The sequence below is a fragment of the Abrus precatorius genome, unplaced genomic scaffold (genome assembly GCF_003935025.1).
Source record: "Abrus precatorius isolate BTA unplaced genomic scaffold, Abrus_2018 Scaffold7, whole genome shotgun sequence".
Classification (NCBI taxonomy): domain Eukaryota; kingdom Viridiplantae; phylum Streptophyta; class Magnoliopsida; order Fabales; family Fabaceae; genus Abrus; species Abrus precatorius.
In genome coordinates this window covers 3,498,334-3,526,145 of record NW_020874417.1, presented here as the reverse complement: position 1 = coordinate 3,526,145, position 27,812 = coordinate 3,498,334, and the positions used below count along the sequence as shown (strand labels likewise).

At 29.8% G+C, this 27,812-nt stretch overlaps 3 protein-coding genes across 6 annotated transcripts; 1 reads left to right on the top strand and 2 right to left on the bottom strand.

Moving 5' to 3' along the window:
- Nucleotides 1-57: 57 nt before the first annotated feature.
- On the top strand, nucleotides 58-3,762 carry LOC113872672. Of its 4 annotated transcripts, none has more exons than XM_027510398.1 (6): nucleotides 58-420; nucleotides 587-697; nucleotides 1,478-2,749; nucleotides 2,832-2,897; nucleotides 2,988-3,186; nucleotides 3,313-3,672. In XM_027510398.1, exons 2-6 carry the CDS (start codon nucleotides 695-697, stop codon nucleotides 3,381-3,383), a joined length of 1,611 nt encoding a protein of 536 aa, XP_027366199.1. In that variant the 5' UTR covers nucleotides 58-420; nucleotides 587-694; the 3' UTR covers nucleotides 3,384-3,672. The 4 variants fall into 4 exon arrangements, with proteins under 4 accessions (XP_027366199.1, XP_027366198.1, XP_027366202.1 ...); XM_027510397.1 differs by having other exon boundaries at nucleotides 61-420; nucleotides 2,829-2,897; nucleotides 3,313-3,762; XM_027510400.1 differs by having other exon boundaries at nucleotides 76-420; nucleotides 2,829-2,897; nucleotides 3,331-3,627.
- A 200-nt stretch (nucleotides 3,763-3,962) lies between these two features.
- LOC113873223 (WAT1-related protein At2g37460-like) lies at nucleotides 3,963-8,162 on the bottom strand. Its single transcript, XM_027511263.1, has 7 exons — nucleotides 7,960-8,162; nucleotides 7,823-7,885; nucleotides 7,614-7,730; nucleotides 7,139-7,370; nucleotides 6,854-7,015; nucleotides 4,262-4,413; nucleotides 3,963-4,164 (listed from the first exon to the last, which is right to left on the bottom strand). Exons 1-7 carry the CDS (start codon nucleotides 8,160-8,162, stop codon nucleotides 3,963-3,965), a joined length of 1,131 nt encoding a protein of 376 aa, XP_027367064.1.
- Nucleotides 8,163-19,338: 11,176 nt separating this feature from the next.
- LOC113873496 (ras-related protein RABE1a-like) lies at nucleotides 19,339-22,976 on the bottom strand. The gene is made up of 8 exons (XM_027511637.1): nucleotides 22,607-22,976; nucleotides 21,860-21,932; nucleotides 21,650-21,750; nucleotides 20,760-20,825; nucleotides 20,433-20,530; nucleotides 20,270-20,332; nucleotides 20,095-20,187; nucleotides 19,339-19,871 (listed from the first exon to the last, which is right to left on the bottom strand). The coding sequence occupies exons 1-8, from the start codon at nucleotides 22,677-22,679 to the stop codon at nucleotides 19,788-19,790; spliced, it is 651 nt and encodes a 216-aa protein (XP_027367438.1). The 5' UTR covers nucleotides 22,680-22,976; the 3' UTR covers nucleotides 19,339-19,787.
- Between the last annotated feature and the right edge of the window lie 4,836 nt (nucleotides 22,977-27,812).

The window sequence follows — 27,812 nt, the reverse complement described above, 5'->3', positions numbered from 1 at the left end:
TTATCTTAAAATACTAATATTTTCTGTCAAAATAAAAGCGAAACAATAGACAGAGTCACTGAGCTGAGGTGAGGAACCCGCCGCATGGTAAACCTCTGACGCACAGAACTCGATGATACCACGTGTACGGTAAAGATGGCGTGTGACGATGCCATCGTGCGGAGCACCATCGTTTAACCTTTCCGACAACCACGAAATCCTCAAAACCTTTCCACCTCCCCTACCTGTTAGCGATCTTGCTGTGTTCCCCTACACCTACGCATGATTCACACACCTCCTTTGTTGTGATCGTCGAGACCTACTCTTAGGGTTTCGCATTTCCATTGTCTGGTTAATGCAGCAGAACAATAATTAGGGTATCAATCAAAAGTCATACTGATGTTGTTGTTGAGGTTTTCCGCTTCCTCATCACAGTAACGCGTAAGTTCATCCTTGTACTGTAATTGCATTTCCCTTTTTTATTCACCCAAAATTAGTTAACTGCAAAGATGTGATTTTTAGCATTGCATGTTCGATTTTTGTTTAAAGCAATCATTTTTAGTTGAAGTTGGTGTGTGTGTGTGTGCGCGCGCGCGCTCATTGGCAGGCAAATTGCATGGTTAGAAGGAGTGTTTAGCATTTCTCAAATGAGCACTGACTCGGAGGTTTCCTCAGAAAGGCCAATATAGCAAGAATTGTCTTAGTAACAAGTGAAATGGTATATTTCGCACTTCATTGCATGGAACTCTACGTTTTTAGTTGCTTCTTCAAATGAACATTGTTATCCACTAATGGAATGCATACTCACTCCTTGCGCTGTTGTTGCCTTGATGAAAGTTTTGATGTTTTCGTTTCAAGTGTCATAGTGTTTTAAATGCTACAACTTCAAAAGAAGAAGCATTAGGACTACGAGTTATTTGTGTTTTATACTGCATATGTTTCTTTGGTCCATTTTTAACGACAACCAAAACTTTTATGTGTTACTAGCTGATGCAAAGATTTACGTTGCTGGTCCCCTGTGGGGATACAAGTGAAGTCTTTATGAAAGGAATATTTTTAATCATTGTTTTTTATTTCCATTGTTAGTAACAATTATCGATATATGGGGTTAGTGATTAAATTTATGGCTACTTTGATTAGGAAATTTGGTTGAAGTAATTGGCTTTGACTTCCATATCTATTGGTGTTAATATTAAGCTAAATGAGAGTGTCTTCATGTAATAAGTGCTGTATCGTGTGAACATGTTTTGGGTTCAGATCTATTGACTGTAGTCATAATCTCGGGATCCTTAGTAAATGTGATGTAGAGATTCAACAGTGGCCAATATTTTGTTTTCCGTGTTTCCTAATGGTGCCGGTAGCTATGATTCTTTTTCCCAATGGGTGATAAGATGCATGCTAAAGTTTGTTCTCTATCTATAATTCAGATTTAGTGTCTACATTTTTTTCTCTGTGATTCTTTGGTAGGGGCATCTTTCTAAAGAATTTTTTGTGACAGTCTTTCCACAATCAAGCATTTTGGACGGGGAAGAGCCCTGGGTGTTTGGACGATGGTGACCCGACCTATGATAATTCTTCTAGAGTTGAGTCCAAGCGTACTCAGCAGTGGTTCATGGATTTCCCTGAAGTGGATCCCTTTCCCAATAAGAAACAAGCAGTAGAGGCCCCAAACAATTTATTATCTGGAATGATCAACTCCAACATTTCTTCGTGGGGAAATTCCTCAGGTTTTCACTCTTTGACAGGTCAATTTACTGAACAACTGTTTGACCCAAATGCAGCAACTATGAATTTTGCAGATGCTAATGTTTCCTCCGTTAGCATAGATAATAAGTTGAGTGTGGAAAGCAAGGATAACATGGATCCCTTTAGGAGTGAATCCTCATTTGGTTTATCCATGTCATCTACATTAGAAGATCCTCGATTAGTCTTTAATTATGATGGAATTAGAAAAGTCAAAGTTAATGAGGTGAAGGAATCTGAGAATGTCATGTCTGTTACTACAAATAATCCCTATGATAGGGGAGCTAACAAAAATTTGTCAAATCCTCTTGCATATAAGGGGGGTGATAATCCCATGTCAATGAGTCTCTCCTACAACAAAGGGGTTGCCAATATAATATCAATGGATGGTGCATATGACAGGACAAATAACAGTTTAATGTCAATAGGTCAAACGTATAACAAAGGAAATGACAGTTTATCTATACATCCGACATATAAAGAGATTTGTAATACAATATCAATAGATCAGAGTTTCAATAAGGTGGATTGCAATGCCATATCTATTGCTCAAGCATACAACAAGGCCCATGACAATTCTGTGTTAACTAACCACATATTCAATAAGGTTGATGATGACACCACATCAATGGGTCATGCTTACCCCAGGGAGGGAAATGATGTGCCATTTGTTTCTCATTCATATACTAAAGGAGAGAGCACCATCATCTCCTTTGGTGGCTGTGATGATGATGATACAACTCCCTCTGACTTATTCATTTCCAACTATGAACTGTTGATGTGTCAAGCACCTTCACATAAGTCAGAAGCTATGAATGAGAAAGAGTTGGGTAGATCCAGTTCTAATTTACTTCCTAGTACAGGTCAGACATCTGCATCTGAAACTGAAAATCTTCCCAAGACAAAAGATGAGACAAAAATGTCCAAAAAAGCTACTTCAAACAACTTCCCTTCAAATGTCAGAAGTTTGCTATCCACTGGAATGCTGGATGGTGTCTCAGTAAAGTATAAGGCCTGGTCACGGGAGGTAAAATTTAGTATTAATGAGTTCATCTTTCACAGTAGCTTATCTTTCATCACATTCTGGTTCTTCCTGTGCTTGTTAGAAGGAACTTCGAGGTGTTATACAGGGCGCTGGGTACTTGTGCAGTTGTCAGTCGTGTAATTCTTCCAAGGTAAGTTTATTTAATCCTTATCACAGAGGAAAATCTTGTCCTAGCCACGTTGCTATCTCTTAGACTCTGACTAATATTACATTTGTTCAGGTTATTAATGCATATGAGTTTGAACGACACGCTGGTTGCAAGACAAAACACCCCAATAATCATATTTACTTTGAGAATGGGAAAACTATATATGGGGTTGTACAAGAGCTCAGAAGCACTCCACAGAGTATGTTGTTTGAAGTTATTCAGACTATAACCGGTTCGCCTATCAATCAAAAATCGTTCCGCATTTGGAAAGGTAACTTGTTATGTTAGTAGTTAGTACTGCTTTTTGGATTTGCCTGATTTCTTTATGTTGTTGATCCAAGATGCTTAATCTGGGAAATATTTCTTCTCACATTTGGCCTTTTTTCCTCCTTTACAGAATCTTTTTTGGCTGCAGCACGGGAACTCCAGCGCATATGTGGAAAACAAGAAGCAAAGCAATTGTTATAAAGGAGCAATTTTGAGTTATAAGATAGGTCATTCCTTGTTGGGTTCATAGGAGTAATGTTTGATACACCTTTTGCTGACTGATTGTCAACGATCAAGTTTTGAATCTTTTCCCAATTGAGGGCAAACTCGTCTTTGATGAAAATATTAGGTAACTCTGCAAACATAATGGAACGTGTATTGCAAATTGGAAGTATCATGGTGGGTTAAAGTCAGTGCATTTCATGAAGGAAAATTGATTTTAATGTAATGGTCTTGTTAAATACAACATAGTATTATGTGATGTTCTTATTCATGTATACCGTTGCCATTTTCTTTTGCTGCATGATAAAAAACGAAGTTTGGTATAATTATATTTGATTTACTTGCAGATTCCCGGTTCTTAACTGATTGAGGAAGTTGATTGTTACCTTTGTGATATATTTTTACTGTCATGCCGTGATATTTAGCTATGCAACAATCTAATTTATTTTCGAACTTTCACTACATTTTGTTAGTTATGTTTCTGCCCTATTGGGGTAACTTACAACGTTAAAAAAAATATCTATGATCTAATCGATCATAATAATTGGTAACCATTCTTCATACTTGTTCTTCTCGAGTTGCGATTCCTGATTCAAAATTAGTGACGGTGGTGACCTCGTGAGTGCAATGTTCCTTCCTAGCATTGCCCTTGGCTGGCAATATGGGCTCTTGAATAATTGGACTTGGTGGGCTATAATCTTTGCTTTTACCCCACACCACAACATACAGGCCCAAACAAATAATAACGGCGCCGATCAGCCTACACCATTTATCAGATTTGATTAAGCTTTTGACTAATTTCATAGTTACTGCCCCTAATAATAATAATATCATGAGTATTTGATTTTGATGATTACCTTCCAAGGAACACTTGCTCAGCCAGAATGAAGAAGCTCATGATAGCCACATTAACCATGCAGAGGGGATTAAATGCTGTTACGAAGACTGGGCCTCTAGTTTTCATCACTACTCCTTGCAAGTAATAACTCAGTCCAGAGCAGACTATGCCCTGCATGCGAATATTTTCTTGAATTAATTAGTTTATTAGAATGGGTGTTAGAATTGATTGCCATGCTTGACGGGTCTTCCATTGGATGGATGAGTAGAGCTTATCATAGTTTTATTTAACAATCATCACCAGTTTTTATTATTGATTTTAGATAAATGTGCCTATAACACTCTTCTTTACATTTTATTTTCAGGCGGGAAAAAAAATCACGGAGTTGTGCTAACACTTAGAATTAGGAAAGAAAATAGAAGTAAAGAAAATCAAGAGAAAAGATGGGTTTTCTCTTTATTATTTGAATAAATAAAAAAAGGAAAGAAAGTTGATTTTGGCCCAATTTAGATGATTTTTTAAAATGTATTTATATTACTAAAAAAATAAGTAGTAAAATAAATCAAAGTCCTTTCATAAGTTAAAATTAACTTATATTTTTTTAGAAACTCTCTTATTTAACTTTTTTAAAATTTAAGAAGATAAATTATTTCTAACTTATAGAAATTATTTTAATTTTTTTACACTAGTTTTTTTCTTATATTTTTTTAAAAAAATTTACTCAAACATTCTTTTTCTCTTTGTTCAGTAAGAAAAAAAAAGAATAAAAAAAGTATAATTATGTTAAATGACTTTTGTATTTTTATTTTTTTTAACATAAAGATGGGTGGGTAAGCAGATGAATATAAATTTGTCCTTTTAATAAATTTCCCTCTCCCCTCCCTCAAAAGGAGAGAAAACTCTTTATTTGGTTTCCACTCCTTTTTCTTTCTTTTTTATATTTTCTACCTTAAAACTTCTTTTTCTCATTATTTTCTCTTTTCACGGTTTTTTCCCCACGAAATTTAATCAACCACGCAGAGGATGAATCACTTGTGGTCTTTCTTACTCCCTATTCAGTAGATTTCATATTAAACTCAATGTGTTGCTAATATTTTTTTTTCCTACGTAACACTACCTTAATATCGGTTACAGCTAGCGAGATAGAGGCCAGTGATTGTTTAATGACTCTAACTCGAGGGTTCAATGTAAACGAAATGAAGTACAGAATATTGATACACACTCATCACTCATGCATATGATTCAAACCACCAGTTCATTTATTATGTACCATCTTTAATTAATTAAAACACGACATTTTAACAAATGAAAGTGACAACGATCTTTCTCTTAGTAGTGGATTTGAATTACTGATGTATGAAATAATTAATTGGGGGAGATATGAGGGGACAATTAGACGTAGATAAATAAATAATAATAATAATAATAAGAACCTGTACCCACTCCAACTTTAATATGGAAACTTGGTTTGATCGGGTTCCAGGTTAAGCTTTTCCTAACTTGTAAATAGATGGTAGGAATGAGGGTGAGTCTGGGAAATCAGACACCCGTTTCCACCTAGTAAAAGTTAAATTATAAAGTTGAGTTTATACATAAGGTATTATCTTAGATACTTTTGATATTAATCTGTAATTAAAATCAAAGTTTTATTTTAGTAATTAATATTAACTTTTAATATTGTATTTTATTGTAAAGGTTATCAGATTATTGGGGAGAAATTTTGTTTGATTTTAAAAAACTTAAAATGCTATATATAAGTTTTGTATAAAAAAATATGTGAGTGGAGATGGATTTTACCACCTGAAAAATGTAGCAAAGGAAAAAGAAAGACAAGGTAAGTTTCTCCTGTACAAATGGATGCAGAGTCAGGAATAGAGACGTGTAAAAGGGAAAATAATATTTTGATGCCCTAATAAGATGTTTTCAGCCTGAGAAGTAGTGTTAGTTTGAACCGTCTTGATTAAGTTCATTTTAATATAAGATTTAAGTTTTAAATTAAATTATTTTAAAGGTTTTAAATCTAATTGAGTTCAGATTGACTCAATTTGTATAAGCTAAAAATATAAGTTTAAATAGATTGAATTTTATTAACATCATTTCTTAGAGCTGATGATAAGCAATTAATAATAATAAAATTTTATTAAAACAATAAATATCAGTTTTAACAAAAGCTAAATAAATTTTATTCCTTTATTTTATTAAAAAAAAAAGTAGTTTTACCCCATCTAATAAAGTTTGAAGTTCAAATCAAGCAAAGTAGTAGAGTTTGATACTTAAAAAGAGAAGTAAACAAGAATAAAAAAGAGTATAATAGATATAAAAGGTATTTCAACGAGAAAGGAAGAGATATAGAAAAAGAATGTAAGGTAAATAAAAAATTTGATTGTGAAAGAATCATAACTAGAAAAAAAAACAAATGCCATGTGATGGATTTTATCACCTAAAAAGGGAGGGTGGATGCTGGGTTTGGGAAGAAAAAGTTATGTTGTGAAGTCATTCCTTATTTGTATTATCTTTTTTGTTTTAAGTCATCCTTCCTTATTTGTATTATCTTCCATGCAACATTTTACATATAACGCATTTTCTTAGAAGTTTGGTGGGGCAGTCTTACAGTGTAAACAGCACAGAGCAGCTTCAAATCCCATTTTAGAGACCAAACTGAAAGGTTGCCCCTTTCCATAACCATAGCCACAGCTGCCCCTTCAATTGTGCCCAATAGGCATATCCATGCGGAAAGAGAGAGCGCAGCAGGATAGGTTTTAAGGGTAATGGCCTAAACAAAGATATGAAGCTGTGTTAGAATCTCATCAATTAAACATCTATTTATATATATATATTTCACGGGAATATTCTGTATATATTATTGTAGAATAATCACTTATAATAACTCACTCACTTGTAGGATCACGAAACAAGCCCAACTGAAGCATCCAATTGTGATAATCACGGATCCCAGTATTGTATGTTGAGTATTTGTCCCGTTATGCTGGCTGTGTTCATTGCTTCGGTGTGACCCAAAAAGTACTGGACCTTTCATCAATGTCATGACCATGGCACCAGAAACAGTTGCTAGAGTTCCCACCACCTTTGCTTGGCTACGTATACTTTTTATTTTTATCTTCTCAAGCCTAAGCAGAAGCATAAAATTGCCTAACCTTATTATATATGGAAAATATAGATAGTCATTTAGACAAAGCTTAGATGTACAGTTTTTATTTTTTAAACTCAAAAAACAAGTGGTAATTCATTAGCATAGCCAACCATATCTATATATATATAAGAATATCTATATCTTTCAGGTTGGGAAGCAAGCAAGGCCAACACGGAAACACCTTTATATATTTTGGACCATAATTAATGTTTAGTTGTACCTAAGAATAAATGCCAAAATAAAGGTAATGGCAGGAAGGATATTGGTCATGGTAGCTGCAAAGGTTGCTGTAGTGTACTTCATCCCCAAGAAATACAAATTCTGGTCAATAACTGGCCTGCAAGTAATTAAGAAAGCGAATATCAGAGTTAAGTGATTGTTTTCTCCATTACTAGGAGAATTTTTGTGTTTAGCAATGCAGGAAATTACTCTAGCAAACTGAGCACCGCTATCTTCATGAAAATTGATAATGTCATCTTTGGCCTTACTTTCCTGTTAAAAGAATGCAACGTGACTTCAATTTTATATTAACACACACTCATGGAGAGGAGAAGGTAGAGAAGTACTTGTCAAAAAACCATGCGAAAGGAGCTATGACAAAGAATGCAACAGCATGGCGATAAACGACAAATACATAATTGCTCATTCCTTTGTTCATTGCAGCCTTGGATAAAACATCCATACACGCATATCCAAGCTGGATAGATACCACAGCTACGAATGGCTTCGCTCTTTCGAACCAATTTTGTGTCTCATGGTGGTTCTCCATATCTTGTTAGAGCTGCAACAACCTTAACCTATGTCTTGAGAAGAATGAAATAGCACAACGTTTGCCTCGCATTTATATGGACTGAAAATAACTTGTCCCTTTTTGTCCCTCCAATTCAAAAATGACATATCACTGAAAAATTTTTCCATAGGAGGGCAACGTAAAAATTTGTTGGTGCTATTAAAACCAGTTGCGTACCACTAGGCACGCATGAGAATTCCGTAATGTCACTCAAATCAATGGAGTTAAAAGCGTAAAAATCAATGGTGTAATCCACTTATCCGTCCCTAGAATTCTTTATAACATCAGTGTCTACGTTCAATTATTATTGCCATTTAAATAATTTAACGTTTAGTTACCCACTGTAAAGAAGCATTTATCATACCTGCCTCTGTTTTAGAACTTTTTTTGCGATTTGTGTTCTTGGATTTTGCATTTTGCATGAAAAAGATTTTTATACGAAACATTTTTATGTTTTTCCTTTTTAGTCTCTTCAATAAAAAATGACATCTCAACAAAAAAATAATAATAAATTGATTAGAGGAAATGTTATGTTTTCATTACGCATTATTTTCTTATTAAAGAACCAAAAATGGGAAAAGGTTATTTCTAAATTATATCCTCCAATAAGAGGAGGATAAGCAATGTTAAGAGAATCTGTATGGATGATGCTCAAATATGTGGGTCTACCATCTAATATTTAAGAAACAGTTCTTTATGCAATTGCTTATTGAATACATACAAATAATTGACTCTAGAGTATTATAACTGACTAAGGTTAAGTTTGTAGAAACTTTTAGAGACAGGAAAAAAAAACACTGAATAATTTTTTTTGTAAATTATAAATATTTTATATTTTGTTATTTTTTTAGAAGTTAAAGTTGAGAAAATAAATTTAAAGATATAAGTTATTTTGAACTTATGAAAGAAATTTTATTCTATTTTTATACTAAAATTTTTCTAATTTGTGAAGGAGTTTACTCAAACTAATCCTAAGAATCATAGACTCACTAAGTTTCAGCTTTTATTAACATTGCTCTTATTCACGTTTAAAATTCCAAGAAAGAATTATTGAGGGCTAATCAAGTGAGTCCATAGTCGAAGTCGACCTATGAGGGGTGATTCATTATTAGCATAATGATCACCATATCCTGTTATTAGCTAATTTGCTTTATACTGTATGTGTTAAAGATTTGGTCTCAAAGTAGCGTAAGCACACTCAAGTCCACTATGTAGTTGGTTGCTAAAGCTGTTCCATTTTGTGCTTTCAGTATGTGAAGGCACTAGCATAGCTGTTTGGATATTCCACCTGCTGCATGGAACCCCATCCACCACTCTATATTTATTTCATATAGTAAGTGGATTTTTGACCCCACTAATTGTGTAAAAATATACAATGACTCTGTCAACTTGTATGTTTATATGGTGCCACCCTTTTCAAGCATTGGTGGGCTGTGAATGGCTGTGAATGGAGTTTTACTCAAAGCAACAATAGTTATCGGCATTAGGCACAGTAGCAGAAAGGAGAGACACAAGGAAACAATGGTCGGAAGGAAAGGGATGGAGAATTATACCCAAGATATTTTTTATTCTAAAATTAGAGATTACATTTTTCTTCCCTAAAATATCATTTCTTAAAAAATTCAAATGTATCATAATTTAGTTTATTTTAAGATTGTTAAAGCATCATTAAACGTATGTGATAATTTTTTTATTAAAATATTTTTTAAAAGAATTTTTAAAGTTCAATAAGTTTAAGCTTTTTATAAAATAATAAACACTTGTCATTGGTATAAGAATTTTAGAGATTTGTCTCATAATCAAATAATGAAAAAGAATAAAATTCCCATATTTGATAAAATGTAAACGACTTACAATTTTGACACATTCAAAAAAAAAGTTAAAGATTGAAATTATTTTAAAAATTAAGGTAAAATTAGTCTATATGTAGAAAAAATAGTAAATTTTTAATTTATATATGTGTGTATTTTAATGCATATATATTAAATAAAAAATAATGTTTTTAATAATATATAGTTAATTGATAAAATAAATATAGAACTTCAAAAAGAATGGAGGAATATATTTTAATCCTAAAATTATTTAGGATATCAGGGGACAAGATTTGTTAATATCAACACATTTAACCATTGAACTTTCAAAGTTAACTATTTAAATAGCTGTTGGGATGAAAACAATAAAAAAAAAATCAATCTTTAAAGTAAAACGTTTTAAATAAATCAAGAAATATGTTTCTAAAAAAACTATAAATTTAAGTTTTTGTATAAGTTCATAATTACATAAATTAATTTACTATTATAATAATTTGTGAGTTTTAATTAATTTTTAAATACTATTGTTTTTAAAAAATCATCTTAAATGTCTTTTCTATTTTTAAATGTCAACCAATTCCCATTTAATATAAAAAATGCTCAAGGTATCAAATAGTTAAACTACGACTTATGAGTTATATAATATGATTTTTCAAATTTGTAAAATTGTATTTAATATACTATTTAATAATATTAATGTATTGAATTATATTTAAAAAATTAATTTTAATATAAATTTTTTTATTATGTGCAATACTGTATATATTGAATAAATACATATGTTTATTTATATAAACAAATAAGTAATTTGTGAGGGTTTAATACAAATTTTATAATAAATAAAAATATAAAATATTTTCAACCCTATTCGTGGGTGGGCCTTGGTCGGGTTTTGCAGCTCAGTAACCAATGAGAAGGCTTCATGGGATTCCCTGTCGTACTTCATTTCAAGTCTGTTTTATGCAACCATTTGGATAACAATCCATAATTCCCCAAATTGGAATGTCACAAGAAAAGACATCTCTCAAACTCACAACCAAAATGCTTTCATTACCTTTCTTCTCGTGTGCATGAAACCAAAGCAACTCCATGCCCTACAGAAATTTTCATGGCCTCTATCACTACCACTCAAATTTTTATCTTCTTGTTCCAACTCTTCGTTTCCATAAATTATATGCAATATACACTAATTTATGTATAACCTTTCTCTGATTCCTTCACAATGATTTCATTCGATTACAGACCTTCCTCATATTTAAGATAAAAATATAGTATTCACTTATTATTGCAAAATGATTAAGCTAAGTACATTACTTAAATGCATCATTTTACAAAATCATATAAACATAAAGAGCGCAGATTCTGAGAGGTATTCAAGTGTCAGTAGAGGAACAAGAAAGACACTGAATCTAATAAACATGCTTGTGTCCCATGATTTACCTGAATTTGAAAAATGAAAACGAAAATATTAAGCATTTTCAAACTTAAAAAAATAATCATCAACCACGTTGAAAAGTGAAAACCATCTCCATGGCAATTATGCAACTGTCAGGGGTGTTCACAGTTGTACTTAAATTAGTTTTTAGATAAAAATATATATCTAATTTGATCATAAAAGTATATAGTAATTTAATTTGAATTGGTTTGGGTAAAATTTTGAATTTATTTTAATATGATAAAAATGATTTAATTTAATTTTATTCCAAATTTTAATAGATGATTATGTATAAGACATACACAATTGACGCGGCCACCACGGAAAAGCAAGGGCTAGCAACCTCTTTATATTAATTGAGTACACGTAAGTGTTGATTCTAACATTTTTTTGTACCCTTCTTTTATTCTGGTGCTTTCGTTATAATTCCTGTTTTCGTTGTGTCTCACAACTTTAAGAAACGTTCTTTTTTTTTTTTAAGATTATTTTGGATCATCCTTTGCTTTATTGAAACTAATTCCTTTTTTAATCAATGGCAAGCTCAGTGGGCACACCTTCCTATCGTCACGATGCATTTTAAAACAACTAATTAGTAATTTTCTAAATGCAAACTTAGGATGTGTTTTATTTTTTCTTTTATTTTTATCTAATCAAATAATATATTTGTTATTTCTCTTCTATTTCCTCTCTCCTTCATACATATCATTAGGTTGCATCTATTGTGACTCACTATTTGTGTGATGCTTATTATCTTATACCATTTTATGTAAATCTAAATTAACGAATTGTTATGATTGATTATTCTTACTTAATAAATCTGGTTCTTGCTAGAATTTCTATTTAATACCTAATTTTAATTTTTGAAAAAATTAAAAATCATAAAATTAAGATATGTTATATTTGTAGAAGAATTACTATTGAGAAAAAAAAATGCATAAAATGTATTGAATATTTGGTATGGAGACGGGTTTTGACAGGGTTGGCAGAGTAATCTTTTTTACTTTTAATGATGGAAATGCTTCATATTTTCGTTCATATTGTTTAAATTCACGAAAATCATGGGAAGACCTGCATGTTTATCAGTGTTAATGTTAAACTCCATCAGTTCTCTGCATTATCGTATGGGGAGCATTGAGTGGTTCCATACATGGTGTGAAGCATTTGTATGTTATGAAACAAACGAGGAATTTAAATGGTATTTGATTTACCTGTTTGTAACTTCAAATTATCTTAATTTTTATTAATTGCATCCAAGTTGTAAGATAGAAAATGCTTGAACTGATGAGTCTTTCCTTGTTCCGCTACTAACCTTTGACTACCTCTCAGAATCTATGCTCTTTATGTTTATTGATACGCCATTATAATTTCTATAGCATTTCTTTATTACTACAACATTAAAGATCTGATAGGACGTTACATTCTTTCTGAATATTTAATTTACATTGATCAATGAGCTCTCTTTGAGAATCCATTTAATGTTAATGGAGATTCTTCGCTTTCACAATTTATTCGAACATATGCTGGTGGTCCTCTTTTGATTCTTTGAATAAATGGTACCAAAAAGATCGTATTTGGTAAGCCTTTTAAGCTTCGTTTGAATTCTGGATCGTGATGGGGTTCCAAACTGTTCAACTAAGAAGCTTCGTGAAAGACCATGCGACAGTATAGAACTTCAATATTTTATTCTTAACAACGTTGGGTGAACAAGGGAATTAAAACATAAAAGTAAATTACAGTGGGTTTTAACAGTACACATCAGAGCATTAGTTTTTCAATTATCCGTTGATACAAAACACGAAAGAAAAAAAAAAGCTAGATATATTCTGGTGTCACAAGCTATCGAACGACGTTGATTCAAACATTTAGTTCAAGAAAGGAAAAATTAAGAAGAATAAAAATTTGCCAAAAATATTATTCGTTGGTTGCATGCAAATGAAACAATGAAATTTAATTTCCTTGACATATATGTAACAATACTAAACCTTATAGCTAAAAAGAATGTTTTTCGGGGTATTTTTTCTAACGATTTCCACTTTTAGAATTATGGCTTAGGATTTTCAAGGGAAAATTGTTGATGCGAACATACACTTGAGATGTTCCCAGCTTGTTCTTCAACGTACATTGTGGCCAACAATAACTTCAAAAGTACAGGGCTGGGATTTTTCCTTTCAACATCACTGATCTGGGTTTTCTTTTTTTTCTTTTCCTTAATTTTCACATCAAAGTACTGATCTGGGATTTTTCCTTTCACTGAAATTATTCAGTGCTTGTGAATTAATCTTCGGCAAGTATAAAATTATGTTTCAAAACATGTTTTGTCGTACTTTTTAAGTTGCTTTTAATTGATTTGTTACACTACACGATTCCCATGCGAAGAAAGTTGTCAATACAAACATTAGCGAATTATTTTCTTTCTTTTAGTACTAAAAGAACTAAAGAAGATACTGAAAAACAACTAAGACACAACCCCACGATAAAAACAACTAAGTGCACGCTTGGACTTTACTTTAGAGCAATAAAAGCTTATTTTTGTTAGTTTTTAAAAAAGGCAAGTGATTATTTTCGTCAAAAATAATTTTAATCAAACGTGCTAAGATATTTTTGTTTATTCAAATTTTAGACTTTCCTCGTCGCAAATTAGCTACCCTTTAAAACTCTTAAAAGTTAGGCTTTTCTTTTTGGTCTTTTGATTAACTTTTTTTGGTCAACTTTTAATTATCTTATTGAGAAAGCCACTTTATTTCATTTGGACACACTTGCCTATGATGCATTGATGGACGGAACGTAAAGGATAAGAATTGAGAGCATGGAAAAGAAATGGAATAATTGAATTCTGGATTTGGATACATCACAGTGGAAACCAAACAAGAACGTATAGAAAATGTGATACCACAATATTTTCTTGAACGTGTTTATCGTTGGGGCAAACCTAGGAGAAAATGTTCATCTAAGCTAACATGTCCTTAAAATAATAATAAGCAACTATATTTATTCTTAAATTTTATAGAAAACACTCCAAAACAATTAAATAAATAGAAATGTTGTTTTTTTTTAAATTGTCCTATCGTAGCTGGGGTAGCTTCCTTTATTGTTTTTGGCTCTTTGAAATAAAATGCTGGTTTCTGCATCAGCCATACCCTACCTAAAGTTCAAGGGTCGTGACTTTCATTGTCATTCGCTTCAAATGGTAAGAGAGAATAGCATAATGGCAGAAAGTCTCGAATTATATCCCCCCATCATATCTGAAATAGCAAAGGTCTTCTTGTCTTGAAAATGTCATCTCCATCTCATTGTTTATCCAACCCCACTTTTCTCCACAACGCTTTGATCCCTATATATATATATAGTTTATGTTATTTTAATTTTTATTTAAATCACTAAAAAATGATAAAATTTTGAATATTATGTATAATCATTTAGAGTTTTTTATATACATATGTCTCAGAAATATACTTCAAAATTTTAAAAAAAAAACTTTAAAATATTCATCTCCAAGTATCAAATAGCATTTTTCAATTTTAATACGTTCAAAGCTATATCAAACAGGCAAAGGTTGATAATGAAACGACAAAAACAAAAAGCAGGCAAAGATATGAATATTGGACACGATACATGTAATAGGATATGTGAATATGAAAATCTCTTTAAAAATTAAAGTAGTATCCAGACATAATAATATATATTAAAAAAATATAGTTATTTTTATACATTTTTATGTTTTATTAAAATTTATTTAATATAATTGATATTTATATTAATTTGTTATCATCGTCATTATATTTTGTTAATCATTAATTTATTGTAAAATTTATTTAAAAAGTATAATTATGATAAAATTTAAATAAAAATATTATGTTTAAATTATGATAAGGAATTATTTATTATTCAATAAAAAATCTTTAAAATTTGAAATTTAGAGATAATACAACTGAATTTTGATACAAAGATATACATGGATTAATATCTAATATGATTACACGTTAACACACACATACATGTACATGGGATTGCTAACATATAATTATTTAATTTTTAGAAGAAACATTTTGACAAATTATATATTTTTAGTGTTATAAAAAATTAAAGTTCCAAATTATTAACATTTTTAAAAAAAAGAGAAGTGAGAAGATGTAAGCTAGCAACTATGAGTATTGACATAGACACACACACATATATATATATATATATTCTAACTTATATTTTAATAGAAATATGCTAAGAAATTATACTATTAATGCATTCTTTTAAAAAGATATATATTATAATTTATTGACATATTTCTTTTTTTAAGGTAGATACATAATAATAATTATATTATCCAATTTTTAAATATCAGGACATAAAAGCGTCCAAGTCGAACCAAATGTCTTGTATTGCAATTTGCATTTAAGGTCCAATGCATCAAAAGAGAGCTAGCTTTTAGCAGGCACTTTTTTTATTAAAATCCACAATTAAAACAAATTAAAAAAGTCCTACACTAGTCAAAAAAAATTATAAAAAAGATGTTTTTGATTTCTGAACTTATTCTCTAATAACACTAATTAGAATGTTGGGTGCTTACGCTAAAATTGCTCTGTAGCATTTCCTTTTGTGAAGCGTATATGCTTTAACTTCATCAACCAGATACATGTTCAGTGGAGGATGAAGTATCGTCATCGCAACATTTTCTTGTTAACAGGAAAGAGATGAACATGGATTCAAAATCATAAATTTTCTTTAAACACAAAAAATAAACGATATCACTATCGTCGGATATTGTCCGCCACATATGTGTATCTATAGCACCTAATTTGCCATAATACAGTTCAGTTGTACATATCATTGCACACTTAGCACATGACAGTGCTATTTGTTTGTTCTCCCTGTTGTCAAAAGCAGATCTTGTATCCAAATAATGCTAATCATTCATGTGGAATATCATAATTCAATCTTGTATTTTTGTAAAACACAAATTAATTGAATGTCAAAACAGTTGATTTTGTTAAGCCCAAATATTATAATCAACAATGTTTAGTGTATTATAACTCAGTTAAGGTATGAATATCTTGTATACCTTATCATGATCTGTAGTTTTAAGTCATTAAGGTGTATAACTAGAAAAAACTCATGTTCCATTTTGAGCTCGCCCTCCTCTTTTTTTTCTTTTTTTTTGGGTGTTATTTTTATTACTTTTAAATGTCTTTAAATATTTATTTATTTATTATGAGTTTAAAGGTGTTAAAATTGTTTGAAGTTGAGCCCTTGATAAAATGGTGTTGTTGTTTTGACATGAAATTCATGGATTCAAATTTGCTTGTATGCATCTAATCTCTCCAAAACTAACTAGCTAAGTCAAAGTCTTGTGAATCGTCAGTTTAAATGTGCTAAAAAACTTTGACACTGAATTTGGCCTTGAAATCTTTTTAGCATGTTCATGACGTTTCTAGACCTTTGATGCATTTTGCATTATTGTGAACTCACCTTCATCAAACCAATTATGTTAGTAATGCACTTATTCGTTAGTTTAATATATTATATATGACTCTTAATTATTTGTTTCATGTATTAAATTGTGCCCTTAAAATTTTAAGTATCATAGGTACTTACTAGCTTTAGAGACATAATTTTAAAATTTTCGGAGTTTATTCATACATTATTATATAAATTTTTAAAATTCAAATAAACTAATTTACTTCTATAATAAAAATATCTCCTTTAACTCTCCAATATTTAAATAAATTCAGTAATTCATTACGCTTTGCGAAATCATGACTTTTTTTTTATTAAGAATTATCTAAACTCTAGAGTTTAAAATAATAACCCAAAAGCTCAAAATTTATAAATACTAATTATGTTCATAATATTTCCCACAGTTACATTTATCTATCAAAAATAACAAATTACAATAAATTGATATTTTAATATCAAAATTTGAAATAATACTGAAATAATCCGATAAAATTATTTCACGCATCATTACCAAAAATCATTTGATTCTTATGAAGATCCATCAAGCAATGCGATGATTGCAAAATTTCATGTTGAGAGTATTTTCAAACCTCTAACCATATATTGGGATAATACTGATGTATTTTCTCTTGAAACAATGAAAGTTCTAAGTGCTCAAATTGCTTTGACACGAAGTATATGCTTGATGAATCGATTGAAGATTTAGGAGCTTCATTCTCGTGTTGTAAACTCCGAAATCATTGCTAAAATCTTGTATTGGTACATTTTCTAACTTTTTTTCTTTGTCAACAATGAGACAATTTCTAACTAAAGATTTGCTTCTTTTTTAAAAAAATTTCAGCATTTTTTTTAATTGGTTTTGAAGATTTGCTTCGTTTAGAATGTGGAGTGATCTTTAGGGCATTGTCGATCCGTGCAAGGGCCTGGGCCCACACTTGGATAGTTTTATATATAATATAGATTGGTTTTTGAATTATTTTGAAATTTATTCTTGTGTCTCTTTTTCTTCATTTTTGTATATTTTTTCTTTTATTTTAAAAAAATTCAATATAAATATGTTAAAAGGGTAAAATGGACATTTCCATGTTAAATGCTAGATTGTATAGTATGATCAGTGTATTCTTTGTTTTATTTTCTGTTGAAATGCTTGACTTTATATTGAGATTACGAAATTAATAGTATGGGATTCTGATTGTCAAATGGTATTGATTTGTTGATAGTGTTTTAAAAAGAATTATAAAAATAAAACTAAATATATCAGTAATAAAACAAATCATCAAATATAATCCAAACTACTCTTAATTAAATTAAATTAGATTTGACATTGTACTATTTTTAGGTTCAAATTAAATGACTTTTTACTTAAAAACAAGTTCAAACTAAGGTCTATTTTAGGTCAATTTTTAGATCAGTAATTATAAGATTTTTAAAAAAGCAGAATAATTTTTTTTTTCACAAGTTAAATTTAATTTATATATTTTAAGTTCTGAAAAAGTTAAATGAGAAATTTTCTAAAAAAGTAGGATAATATAAAATAATTTAAACTTATGAAGAAATTTAATTTAGTTTACTTCCTTATTTTCATCGTTCACAAATACGTGTAAAACACTTGTCCAAACTACGCCTAAATTATAAACACTCAATTATGCCTCTATTCGATAATACTTTTGCTTTCCCCGAAGGAGCTTTCCTGGTATAGCTCTATGGATTTCACAGGATGAGATCACAAAAATCTGAGTGTCACGTAGTTGTGACTTACCTATACCCCAATTAAATAAATACCATAGTCCCATCCAAGTGAGGTTGCACACATATCCTACCTATACTCTCTCAGAATTATAATTTCTAATTACTTGAGCATTGCACTCACTATCTTCTGCAAGTATCAACCCATTTCTACCGCTCACCATAATAAAGAGACAATACCTCAAGAAAGCTTGGAAAATTCAGTTCTATGCAATAATCGTTTAAAATTCACAATTGATATTGCAATAAAATACACCCACATAAAATAAAATAAATTACAAAATAACTAAATCTTCAACCATTTATCTTTTAATCAACGATTATTGCTTCACAATTGATTTACCATACACCTTATTATCCTTTAAGGGAATCGAATCCCAAAAGGCATATATTGTTAAAGTTGTATACTAAGCATCTTAAACTAAATCATATCATTAATTTATGTATGCTTATTTTATGCAATGTTTTGAGATCAAATTCCAACATTGTGATCATGCGCAGTGCTGTAACAATTCACCGCACAATTTTTGCCAGACAAGTTAGCAATTTATATGTACTCAACTTAGACAATTTTTTTACTAAATACTTATGAGTTAAAAATTAAGTAATAAAATAAATAAACAAAAATTCTCATTAATTAAAGTCAACTTATGCATCTATATTTTTTTTAAAAATCATTTAAATTCTCTTAAATTTGAGAAGTAATATTTATTACGTATAAAAAAATATTTATATTAATTTTCTTCCCTTGTAAAGATTTATCTAAAAATTTCCGTAAGTCATTCTCTAGCTACGGCCAAGAAACATCAAATGTAAGAAAGTAGATCAAGATGGGCATCGCTGGGTGTTGAAGGCTTTTTTTCCATAGAAACGCCAAGGTTGTGAAATATAAAGCATAGAAAAATTTGGAGCGCCAAGTAAGCGAATGGTGCGGATCTTGGTTTCGGCAAAGGTAGGCAGCAGTGCCTGGTCAAGCTCCGGGAAAAAGAATGAACAGTAGCAACAACAAATGGATATATAATTAATTTCCCGACATAGGTAGGATCTACCATTCACACCCAATGAGTATAGCAACTGTGAAATAATAAGCACAATACAAGCACTGATGAAAGTCGATGACAAATTAACTTTTTTCGGTCAAATGTATCTGCTAGAGCTTCCCTTTTAAGAACCACAGCAAGCAGATTTTTGGGCTGGTTGAGCAGACCCTGCTCCCTGGTCTGGTTGGTTAATCTTTAGTGTCGTGGGCTGCATAAAACCAAATAAAAACTTGGTGAAAAAATGACATGACCATTAAATTGTAAATGATCTGTAATTCAACCAAACGCACACTGTTATAATGGTCCAAGAAGAAAACCAACTATACCAAGGATGAAATTTGCATTAATCGAATAGTAGGTAATCAGAAAACCATTTAATATCACTTGTCACAAGATAACTCATAACTGTGGAGAAAGTTCGGAACAAAAACCTCATTCTTTGAGTCACTATCTGCAAGTCTTTGTTTGATGTCCCGAGCTATTGAAAAGAAAACTTCATCCACATTTAAATTAGTTTTTGCACTCTGTAAAAGCATAATCTCAGTATTAGAAACAGATCATCAATATCAGCATCCTTTTTCAACAAGAGCAATAAGTGCCACTTACAGTCTCAAAAAACTTGATGCCATATTCATCTGCTAGAGCTTGACCCTTTGAAGTTGGAACAGCCTACGGATACATTGTCCAGCATCAAGTAGAGCATAGTAACCATGCGAGACACATAATCCAATCATAGCCAAAACAACAAGTGTGAGAAAGTAGGACAAACCCTTTTGCTTTCATCCATGTCAGCTTTGTTCCCCACTAATATCTTGTTGACATTGTCAGAAGCATGCTGCTCAATGTTGCGAATCCAATTCCTGATGTCTGAATATGAGATGAAATAATAAGTCTAGTTATTACATCTTAAAACGCATTCCAAAAAGCAGTGAATCTCCACAAATTATGAAGAAAAAAAATTAAAGTTAACTGAAAAATACTTGTTCAACTAACACATCCTGATTGGAGAAAAACACGTGTTGGAGAAGATTAAGTGGGGGAAACAATAAAAGGTGCACAGTGGAAAATAAAAAGTAAAGGAGGAAGGAGAACTTACTGTTAAAAGAGGACTCATCAGTGACATCATACACAAGCAAAATACCCATGGCTCCACGGTAATAAGCTGCAGAAGGGGGATTAAACAAGTGTGAAGAAGTTTAAATTGCATGTTTGAAACAGTAGTAATTGTCAATCGATAAAATGATATGTAAATTGTAATAACTAATAATATTGACAAACAAAACAACATCCTACAGTACATTATTACATTCATAAATAGTGCCAAACTAAGCCCTAATAATATTAAAAGACTTGATGTTTGTAAAACCTGTAAGGTTATAAACAGCAGGGACAGCACTGAAGATCAAATTACTTGACAAGCCTAAAATGCCCTGAATTCTTTAAACATGGCCGTACTGAAGAATGGAATGCAATTATTATCGCAAACAGCCAGCAACCTTAGCAGGATAAAAGACCACCCAAGTTATAACAAGCGCATTAGACATTACAAATGGCTAGTTAAAGTTCAACACACTAAGTCAAAGCAGACTGGTTTAAATAAAATGGCTTAGCAGTTTAGAGAAGAAAGGGAAATCTAAATGCCTAAATCAATAATAGCCAAATAACAGTCATTAATAAAAAGAAAAAGAGTTCCTCCATAGCACACATGCTGCTAAATATAGCACATTAGCACCCATGTAATCAACAATGAACGCCACTGAGGACAAAATAACTTGAAATAAAATCTAATATTTAGATAAACTCCTATCAAATTGAAAGAACAAAAACAGATAAATGCGTAAATAACCACTGTTACATATTAACATCAGGAGAAGTACATAGAAGTATTGATAAGTTGGATACAAAGAACCACAATTGAGCCCTCACCAAACACTAGTTTTATTGGGAGGGGGAAACAACAAAACACTTACAATCTCAAATACTAACCAGTTGTAATAGTTCGAAACCGTTCTTGACCAGCTGTATCCCATATTTGCAATTTGATTCGCTTGCCATCAAGCTCTATGGTCCTTATTTTGAAATCAATGCTGAAGAATAATAAAACATTCTAGTAAGATCAGATGCGAGTCCTCACTAGATAGACAAAAGAAAGATAAGGAAAACATAGAATAGGTGCTTTCACAAAAAGGAACCTACCCAATGGTTGTGATAAAACTAGTAGTGAAAGATCCATCTGAGAAACGCAACAGAAGACAACTTTTACCTACACCTGCCAATGTGAACAAAAGAGTGAGATGTAAAGGCAACCCCACAACATATATTCCCCAAATTAATAAAGCCAAAAAAATGGAAAATGAAAATAGAGAGGGGAGAGAATAACTCCTGCACCATAACTCCAGACACGGGGGAGTTGGATCTTGAAATTTAAGAGGTAGTTACATAGTTGTCAATATCATAAACTAAACCAGAGAAGTACCCAATTTTTCAGCACTAGACTAGAAGATTTTCCCCATTTTGCCACCGTTTGATAGCTACACCACTAATTTGGTGAACATCATAACAGATGCCCAATATGCAGTAATAACCCTAATTTTTCTTTACTAATCGCAATTTCATTGACAACCAAGCACTACTTGCATGGACCATTCATCACAGTAAACTGACATGAACGACTAGCATGACAGTCACGGCATTATTCCCTCAATTAAACTACTAATCATCCATTTACCGCTGAAAATCACAAAATCGAGTGAACTAAACTGATGCGGAAAATACACGATAACACATATCAGGTCAATTTTAAGCCTAAACAAATATTTAACATTAAATACAACAATTCATTCAGGACTTGCGGGAAAGCTCAAGCATCACAAACCGGATCAAATCGAGGCACGGCATGACTAAAAAATATAAATAAATAATTGAGGAAAAAGTAAACGGTACCGCTATCGCCGATGAGGAGAAGCTTTATAAGGTAATCGTAATCGGCTCGAGCTCTTGCAGGAGGGGCAGCCATGGAGATCAACGCAAGAGTAGAAAACCCCGATCCACGAATACTATGGTTGCAGTGAGTAATTAGTAATTAGGATGATTTTATCCGAAAGAAAAAGTGGTGAGTGAAGTGTGATAGATTGTGGAGTGGTTGAAAAAAGAGAGAAAAAAAATGGAAATAGGAGAAGAAGGTCGAGATCTGAGAGGGAAAAGGAGAGCCTGGTGGTCGGCCGTTGAAAAGTGTTTTTTTGGGTACAGGCAAATCCATACGCTACTGCCACTCAATTATTAGACCGTTTCCGGACCAAAATATTTTCCTCTTGCTATTTTTTAAGATTTATTTCAATATATATTATATAAAAACATGAATATCCTTTATGTCTTAAACATATCAAATATATTTATTTTTTATTTAACAAATAAAAATACTTACAAGAAAGTGTTGCTGAAATTTTTCAATCTATGCTTTGTTTGATTTTGATCTTTAACATAAATTTAAACATTTAACATTAGTAAAATTTTATTCAAAAATATTTATAACATTAGAGATATACAAAATATAATAAATATTTTTTCATAAAACCTTTTAAAAACTTATTTTTTTTAAATTAAGATTAAAAAATTATTAAAATTATTCAATTTTTTTACTCCTCTTGTATTACATATTACCAGTAACAATAATAATAATAATAATAACTGGTATTGTATTTTTTATAATTTATTTATTAAATAAGCATTATTAATGTTAAACTATCAATTATATGGAAACACTTAATATATAGTATTGAAATTAAAATCATAAATCTATCTAGATTAGAATCAATTTAAAAATATATTTTTTACTTGAGTCGTGAAAAAATTAAACCATATTTTATTTTAATATTTTTTATTAAAAAAATTATAAACTGGTAATACTGTGTAATTTCATGGTTTTATATTTCTCTTAACATCTTAATGTTTTTCGATGTACTCATTTTTTATGATAAATACTTCAACTCCTCGTAACACTTTAAAATAAAAATATGAAACAATTAACAAAAAAATGTATAAATTTAAAATATTTTTAATTAATATAACTTAAAATAAAATACTCAAATTAATATAAAATCTTAAACCATATTTTTTTTCAAAAGTGAAATTTGTTTGGGAATATTTTGTTTTAGCCAATTCTAAACTTGAAGTTGTGTGAAGACAAGCATGTTCAAGGCATTATAATACAAAATCAGTCAAAAACTTGATAGATTAAAGAACTACGTCTAACATTTATGGACGCCAAACCATACATATCACAAATGCTCGTTAGTTTCACATTTAAGAATATTGGAATTAAAAATATTAGAATTGATTGTTAACTAGAAAAATATTAATTAAAATAAAAGGATACTAAATTTACAGAATCTATCGTGTGGTAATAAATATTTTATTTTATTGATTTTAATCTTTAAAATTGTATTTAAGCATTTAAAAATGTGTTTATTAAAAAGTATAATATTTATTATATTTCTACATTCTCAATATAATAAATAAATTATTTTTTATAAAAAGTTACTATTTTAATTATTTATCTTCAATCTTAAAATTTAAGATTAACATTTTATTTATTTATTTCGCTTACAATCAATTATTGGTATTGACCAATGAGGCATAATGTAAACGGGAAAGCTTACAAGCTGGTCTGTTAACAAAATGCATTGCGAATTTCACCGAGTTCAATCTACCACTGTATTTGGGTCTATCTTTCACGAGTTCTTGACTTTTATACTTTTATGTCCCATGAAATGTATGTGAAATTGATGATTATAGAGAGAGAGAGAGAGAGAGAGTTAGGAAGTTCTATCTATACTAAAATTAGTTTGGTCACATCACATGAGCCTTTAAATTAATCAAATTAACTAAAACTATAATGTAATCCCGTGGGTTGTGCAGGTTATATTTAATAAAATAATAAATTATTAAATATACATTAAAACATTATATCAATATAAATTATGTAAATTTTTATTAAATTTTTAACTTTTTGTGGAATATAATTTTTTTCGTCAATGTTTATATTGATTATGTATGTTAAATTTCGATAAAATTAAATAATTATAATAACATAATTTAAAAGTCCTTATTTTTATGTAATTTAAAAGCACAAATAATATTTCACTTTCTCTTGGAATTATTATTTTAGTAAAGCATTTTATCAGTAGCAGTTTGGGTTTGACAATATTATTTTGTGGCATATTGGGTGGTGTTTTAATTGAATGTCAGTTTATTATTATTTTTTATATATAAAATAAGAAGGTTAGGCAATACAAAATGAATGTTTTGGACCAAAGGTTGTTTCAATTTAGTCAATATTTAACATCACCGTAAACAATACATGAAATGACAGAAAATTATAAGTTAAAAGAAAATTTGAGGTTATATTACAGACAAAATTTAGGGTAAACTCCGCCAAAATCAATTTTGCAATTGAATGCTATACACAAAAAGTTGCTAAATATAATATATAAACTAGTTTGATTATATTATGAAACACGTATTATTTATATCCAACTTTTTTATGGTAAAAATAAAAAAAATGTATTTTCATTAAAGTAAAACAACTTAATCTTTAGATTTTATGTAGTTTTATATTAGTAAACTTTTAATTTAATCTTTGAAATATATAATGCTGTTGAAATTAATATCTTAAAATTAAGACGTTAAATGTTTATTTTTAAGATTAATAATCATCAACTAACTTAGCTCTTATTGTTAAAAAAATAATAAAATTGAGTAACAATTTATATGTTAAGTGATATTTAGAAGTTTATCTTGAATATAAAATGATGTAATTTAAAAAAAATTAAAATAATTTATTTTTATCATTAAATTTTGAGATTTTTAAATATTAAAATTCTTTCTTCTTTGTCATCATCTTTTTAAGTACTAGAATAAGATTATTTCTTTTTTATTATCATCTTTTTTATGACATATTTTTTCTTTTAACTACTAGAACAATGATGTTCACTTCTTAACAATTATGTCAAACCTCTTTCAAGTTGTACCTCCCTGTTAGAATTATAAATTTTCACTCCAATGCATTTCTTTTTTCTTTTCCTTTGTCTTCTTCCTTTACTTCAATTGCACTAGCAATGAAATTTGAGATCTCTAAAATAATATATTTAGACTGATTAAAAAATATTAATTCTCACTACTTTTGTATTCATAATTTATAAAAGATAATTTGGTTTAAGAAAACTAAAACTCATGAAAATGAAAAGTTATGGAATGAAAAATACAGTAAAAATGGGAGAAAGGGAGGTAATAATGAAAAAGATGGAAAAAACATAAGAGTGAAAAGTTAGCATTTTAGTGCAAGGAAGTGTAATATTATATGTTAGATTACCTTGCAAGAGAATTAAAAAAGTTATTAAGAAGTGAATGTTATTTATACAATAATTTAAAGAAGGGAATAAGATGTTATTAAAGAAGACTAAGGTTGTGTTTGGGAGTTGTGTTTAGGAGGAGAGGGGAGGGAAGGAAGGAGTTGAGAAGGACTAATTATTGTTTAGGAGTTGTTTAATTAGAAGAGAAAGATTTTGGGGATTTTTCTAAACCCTCTTAACCTTTATTTTTTTAATTCATCCATTTTGGGAGTTTTCTCTCTCTCACTCTCCAATACTTTTTCATAAATATGATTCTAACTTATTTTAAAAATGTTAATTTTAAAAATATTAATTTCTAGAGAAAGGAAAACATTATTTTATTTTTTGTAAAAGTAAAAATATCTAAAATATAATATCATTTATATAATTAAGTTGTCATCACATTTTTCTCTCAATATTAAGCATTCAAATAAGAAAAAGATTTAACCTCCTTCTCCCGCACTTCCCTTTTTCTCTAAACATTTTCCCTCCAAACTCTCAAATAAAGTATAAGTAGAATAAAAAAAAAAGACCTTATTAGATAAAAACTTTAAAAGTTAAAAATAAAAATAAATTATTTTTAAAAAATTTTAAATCACGTAATACAAAGTAGACTTTCAAATATCACTTAATATGACAAATCATTATATATATTTTTTAAAGTCTTTTATCAGTAAGGATTAGAGTGATTGATGATGATTAAATTTATAATTACAAATTTAAATTTTTTTAAATAATTAACTTTAGTCAAGTTGCATATTTTATCACTATAAAAAAAATATTTTTTTGTAGCAGATAAATTTTATGATTAACAGCGGTTTTTACTGCTTCTAAATATTTTTTTGACGGTTAGAAAATCGATGTTAAAATTGACGACGTAATGCTAAATTTGTAGCGGTTTTAAAACACTGCTAAATTTTTAAATTTACGGTGATTATTTAGTAGCGGTTCAAAACTACTACTAAAATTTGAAATTCAAATTTCCTATTGCGCACTGCTATGTTCTGTTTTTGACTTTACAGTACTCTATTTTTTGCTTTTACACTTTTTTCTATTCTTATCTTATACTTAGTTTCTTCTTTTACTATTTGGGTTCATATTCCATTTATTTTGTTAACATCACAACATATATATTATATAATTTATAGTGTATAGTTGTTGGAGAAGAACTATTTTTAAATGAAGTGCAAAGGATAATAAAAGATTATCGAAATTGTCACAGTTGGAAAAGATACTTTGACGGTGGTAGTAGTGGTGGCAATGACAAAGAGGATGGTGGAACTCAATAAGGCCAAGGTGGAGATGAATGATAGCTTTGAGTGGGTGATAGAGAATGGAGGAGAGTAATGTTTCTTATAGTCTGTTATCTTAAACTAACACTAAATTTTATATTTTTCTTCAAATGTTATGCATCGCTAAATCCTATATTTTTTATGACGATTATGCAAAATTGCCGTTAAATCTTATATTTTTTTTGCAATAATTATACAAAACTGTCGCTAAATTTCACATATTTTAAATTTCACATGTTTTGTGGCAGTTACATAAACTACAGTTAAATTTTATATTTTTTATGATGATTACTAAAATTGACGTTAAATATTATTTTTAAAATGTTTTAGTAGTCATTATTGCTAACTGTCGCTAATAAACCGACATTATGACGCATTTCTGGTAGTATATAAACTAAAGCAATAGTTTACTCATTTTCAATCTACAACCTATTGGGTAGGTTTTGTTCTAATTGATTATTTAAAACT

Excerpts from the sequence above, each read along its gene's own strand:
- LOC113873496 (XM_027511637.1), bottom strand. The coding sequence starts at position 22,679 with ATGGCTGCCCCTCCTGCAAGAGCTCGAGCCGATTACGATTACCTTATA. Across the intron at positions 20,531-20,759 it reads TGATGAGTCCTCTTTTAACA|ACATCAGGAATTGGATTCGC; the intron begins GTAAGTTCTCCT and ends TCTCATATTCAG. Across the intron at positions 20,333-20,432 it reads ACATGGATGAAAGCAAAAGG|GCTGTTCCAACTTCAAAGGG; the intron begins GTTTGTCCTACT and ends ATGTATCCGTAG.
- LOC113873223 (XM_027511263.1), bottom strand. The coding sequence starts at position 8,162 with ATGGAGAACCACCATGAGACACAAAATTGGTTCGAAAGAGCGAAGCCA. Across the intron at positions 7,886-7,959 it reads TTCGCATGGTTTTTTGACAA|GAAAGTAAGGCCAAAGATGA; the intron begins GTACTTCTCTAC and ends TTCTTTTAACAG. Across the intron at positions 4,414-6,853 it reads TGCTCTGTGCTGTTTACACT|GGCATAGTCTGCTCTGGACT; the intron begins GTAAGACTGCCC and ends ATTCGCATGCAG.
- LOC113872672 (XM_027510397.1), top strand. Across the intron at positions 2,750-2,828 it reads ATAAGGCCTGGTCACGGGAG|AAGGAACTTCGAGGTGTTAT; the intron begins GTAAAATTTAGT and ends TGTGCTTGTTAG. Across the intron at positions 3,187-3,312 it reads ATCGTTCCGCATTTGGAAAG|AATCTTTTTTGGCTGCAGCA; the intron begins GTAACTTGTTAT and ends CCTCCTTTACAG.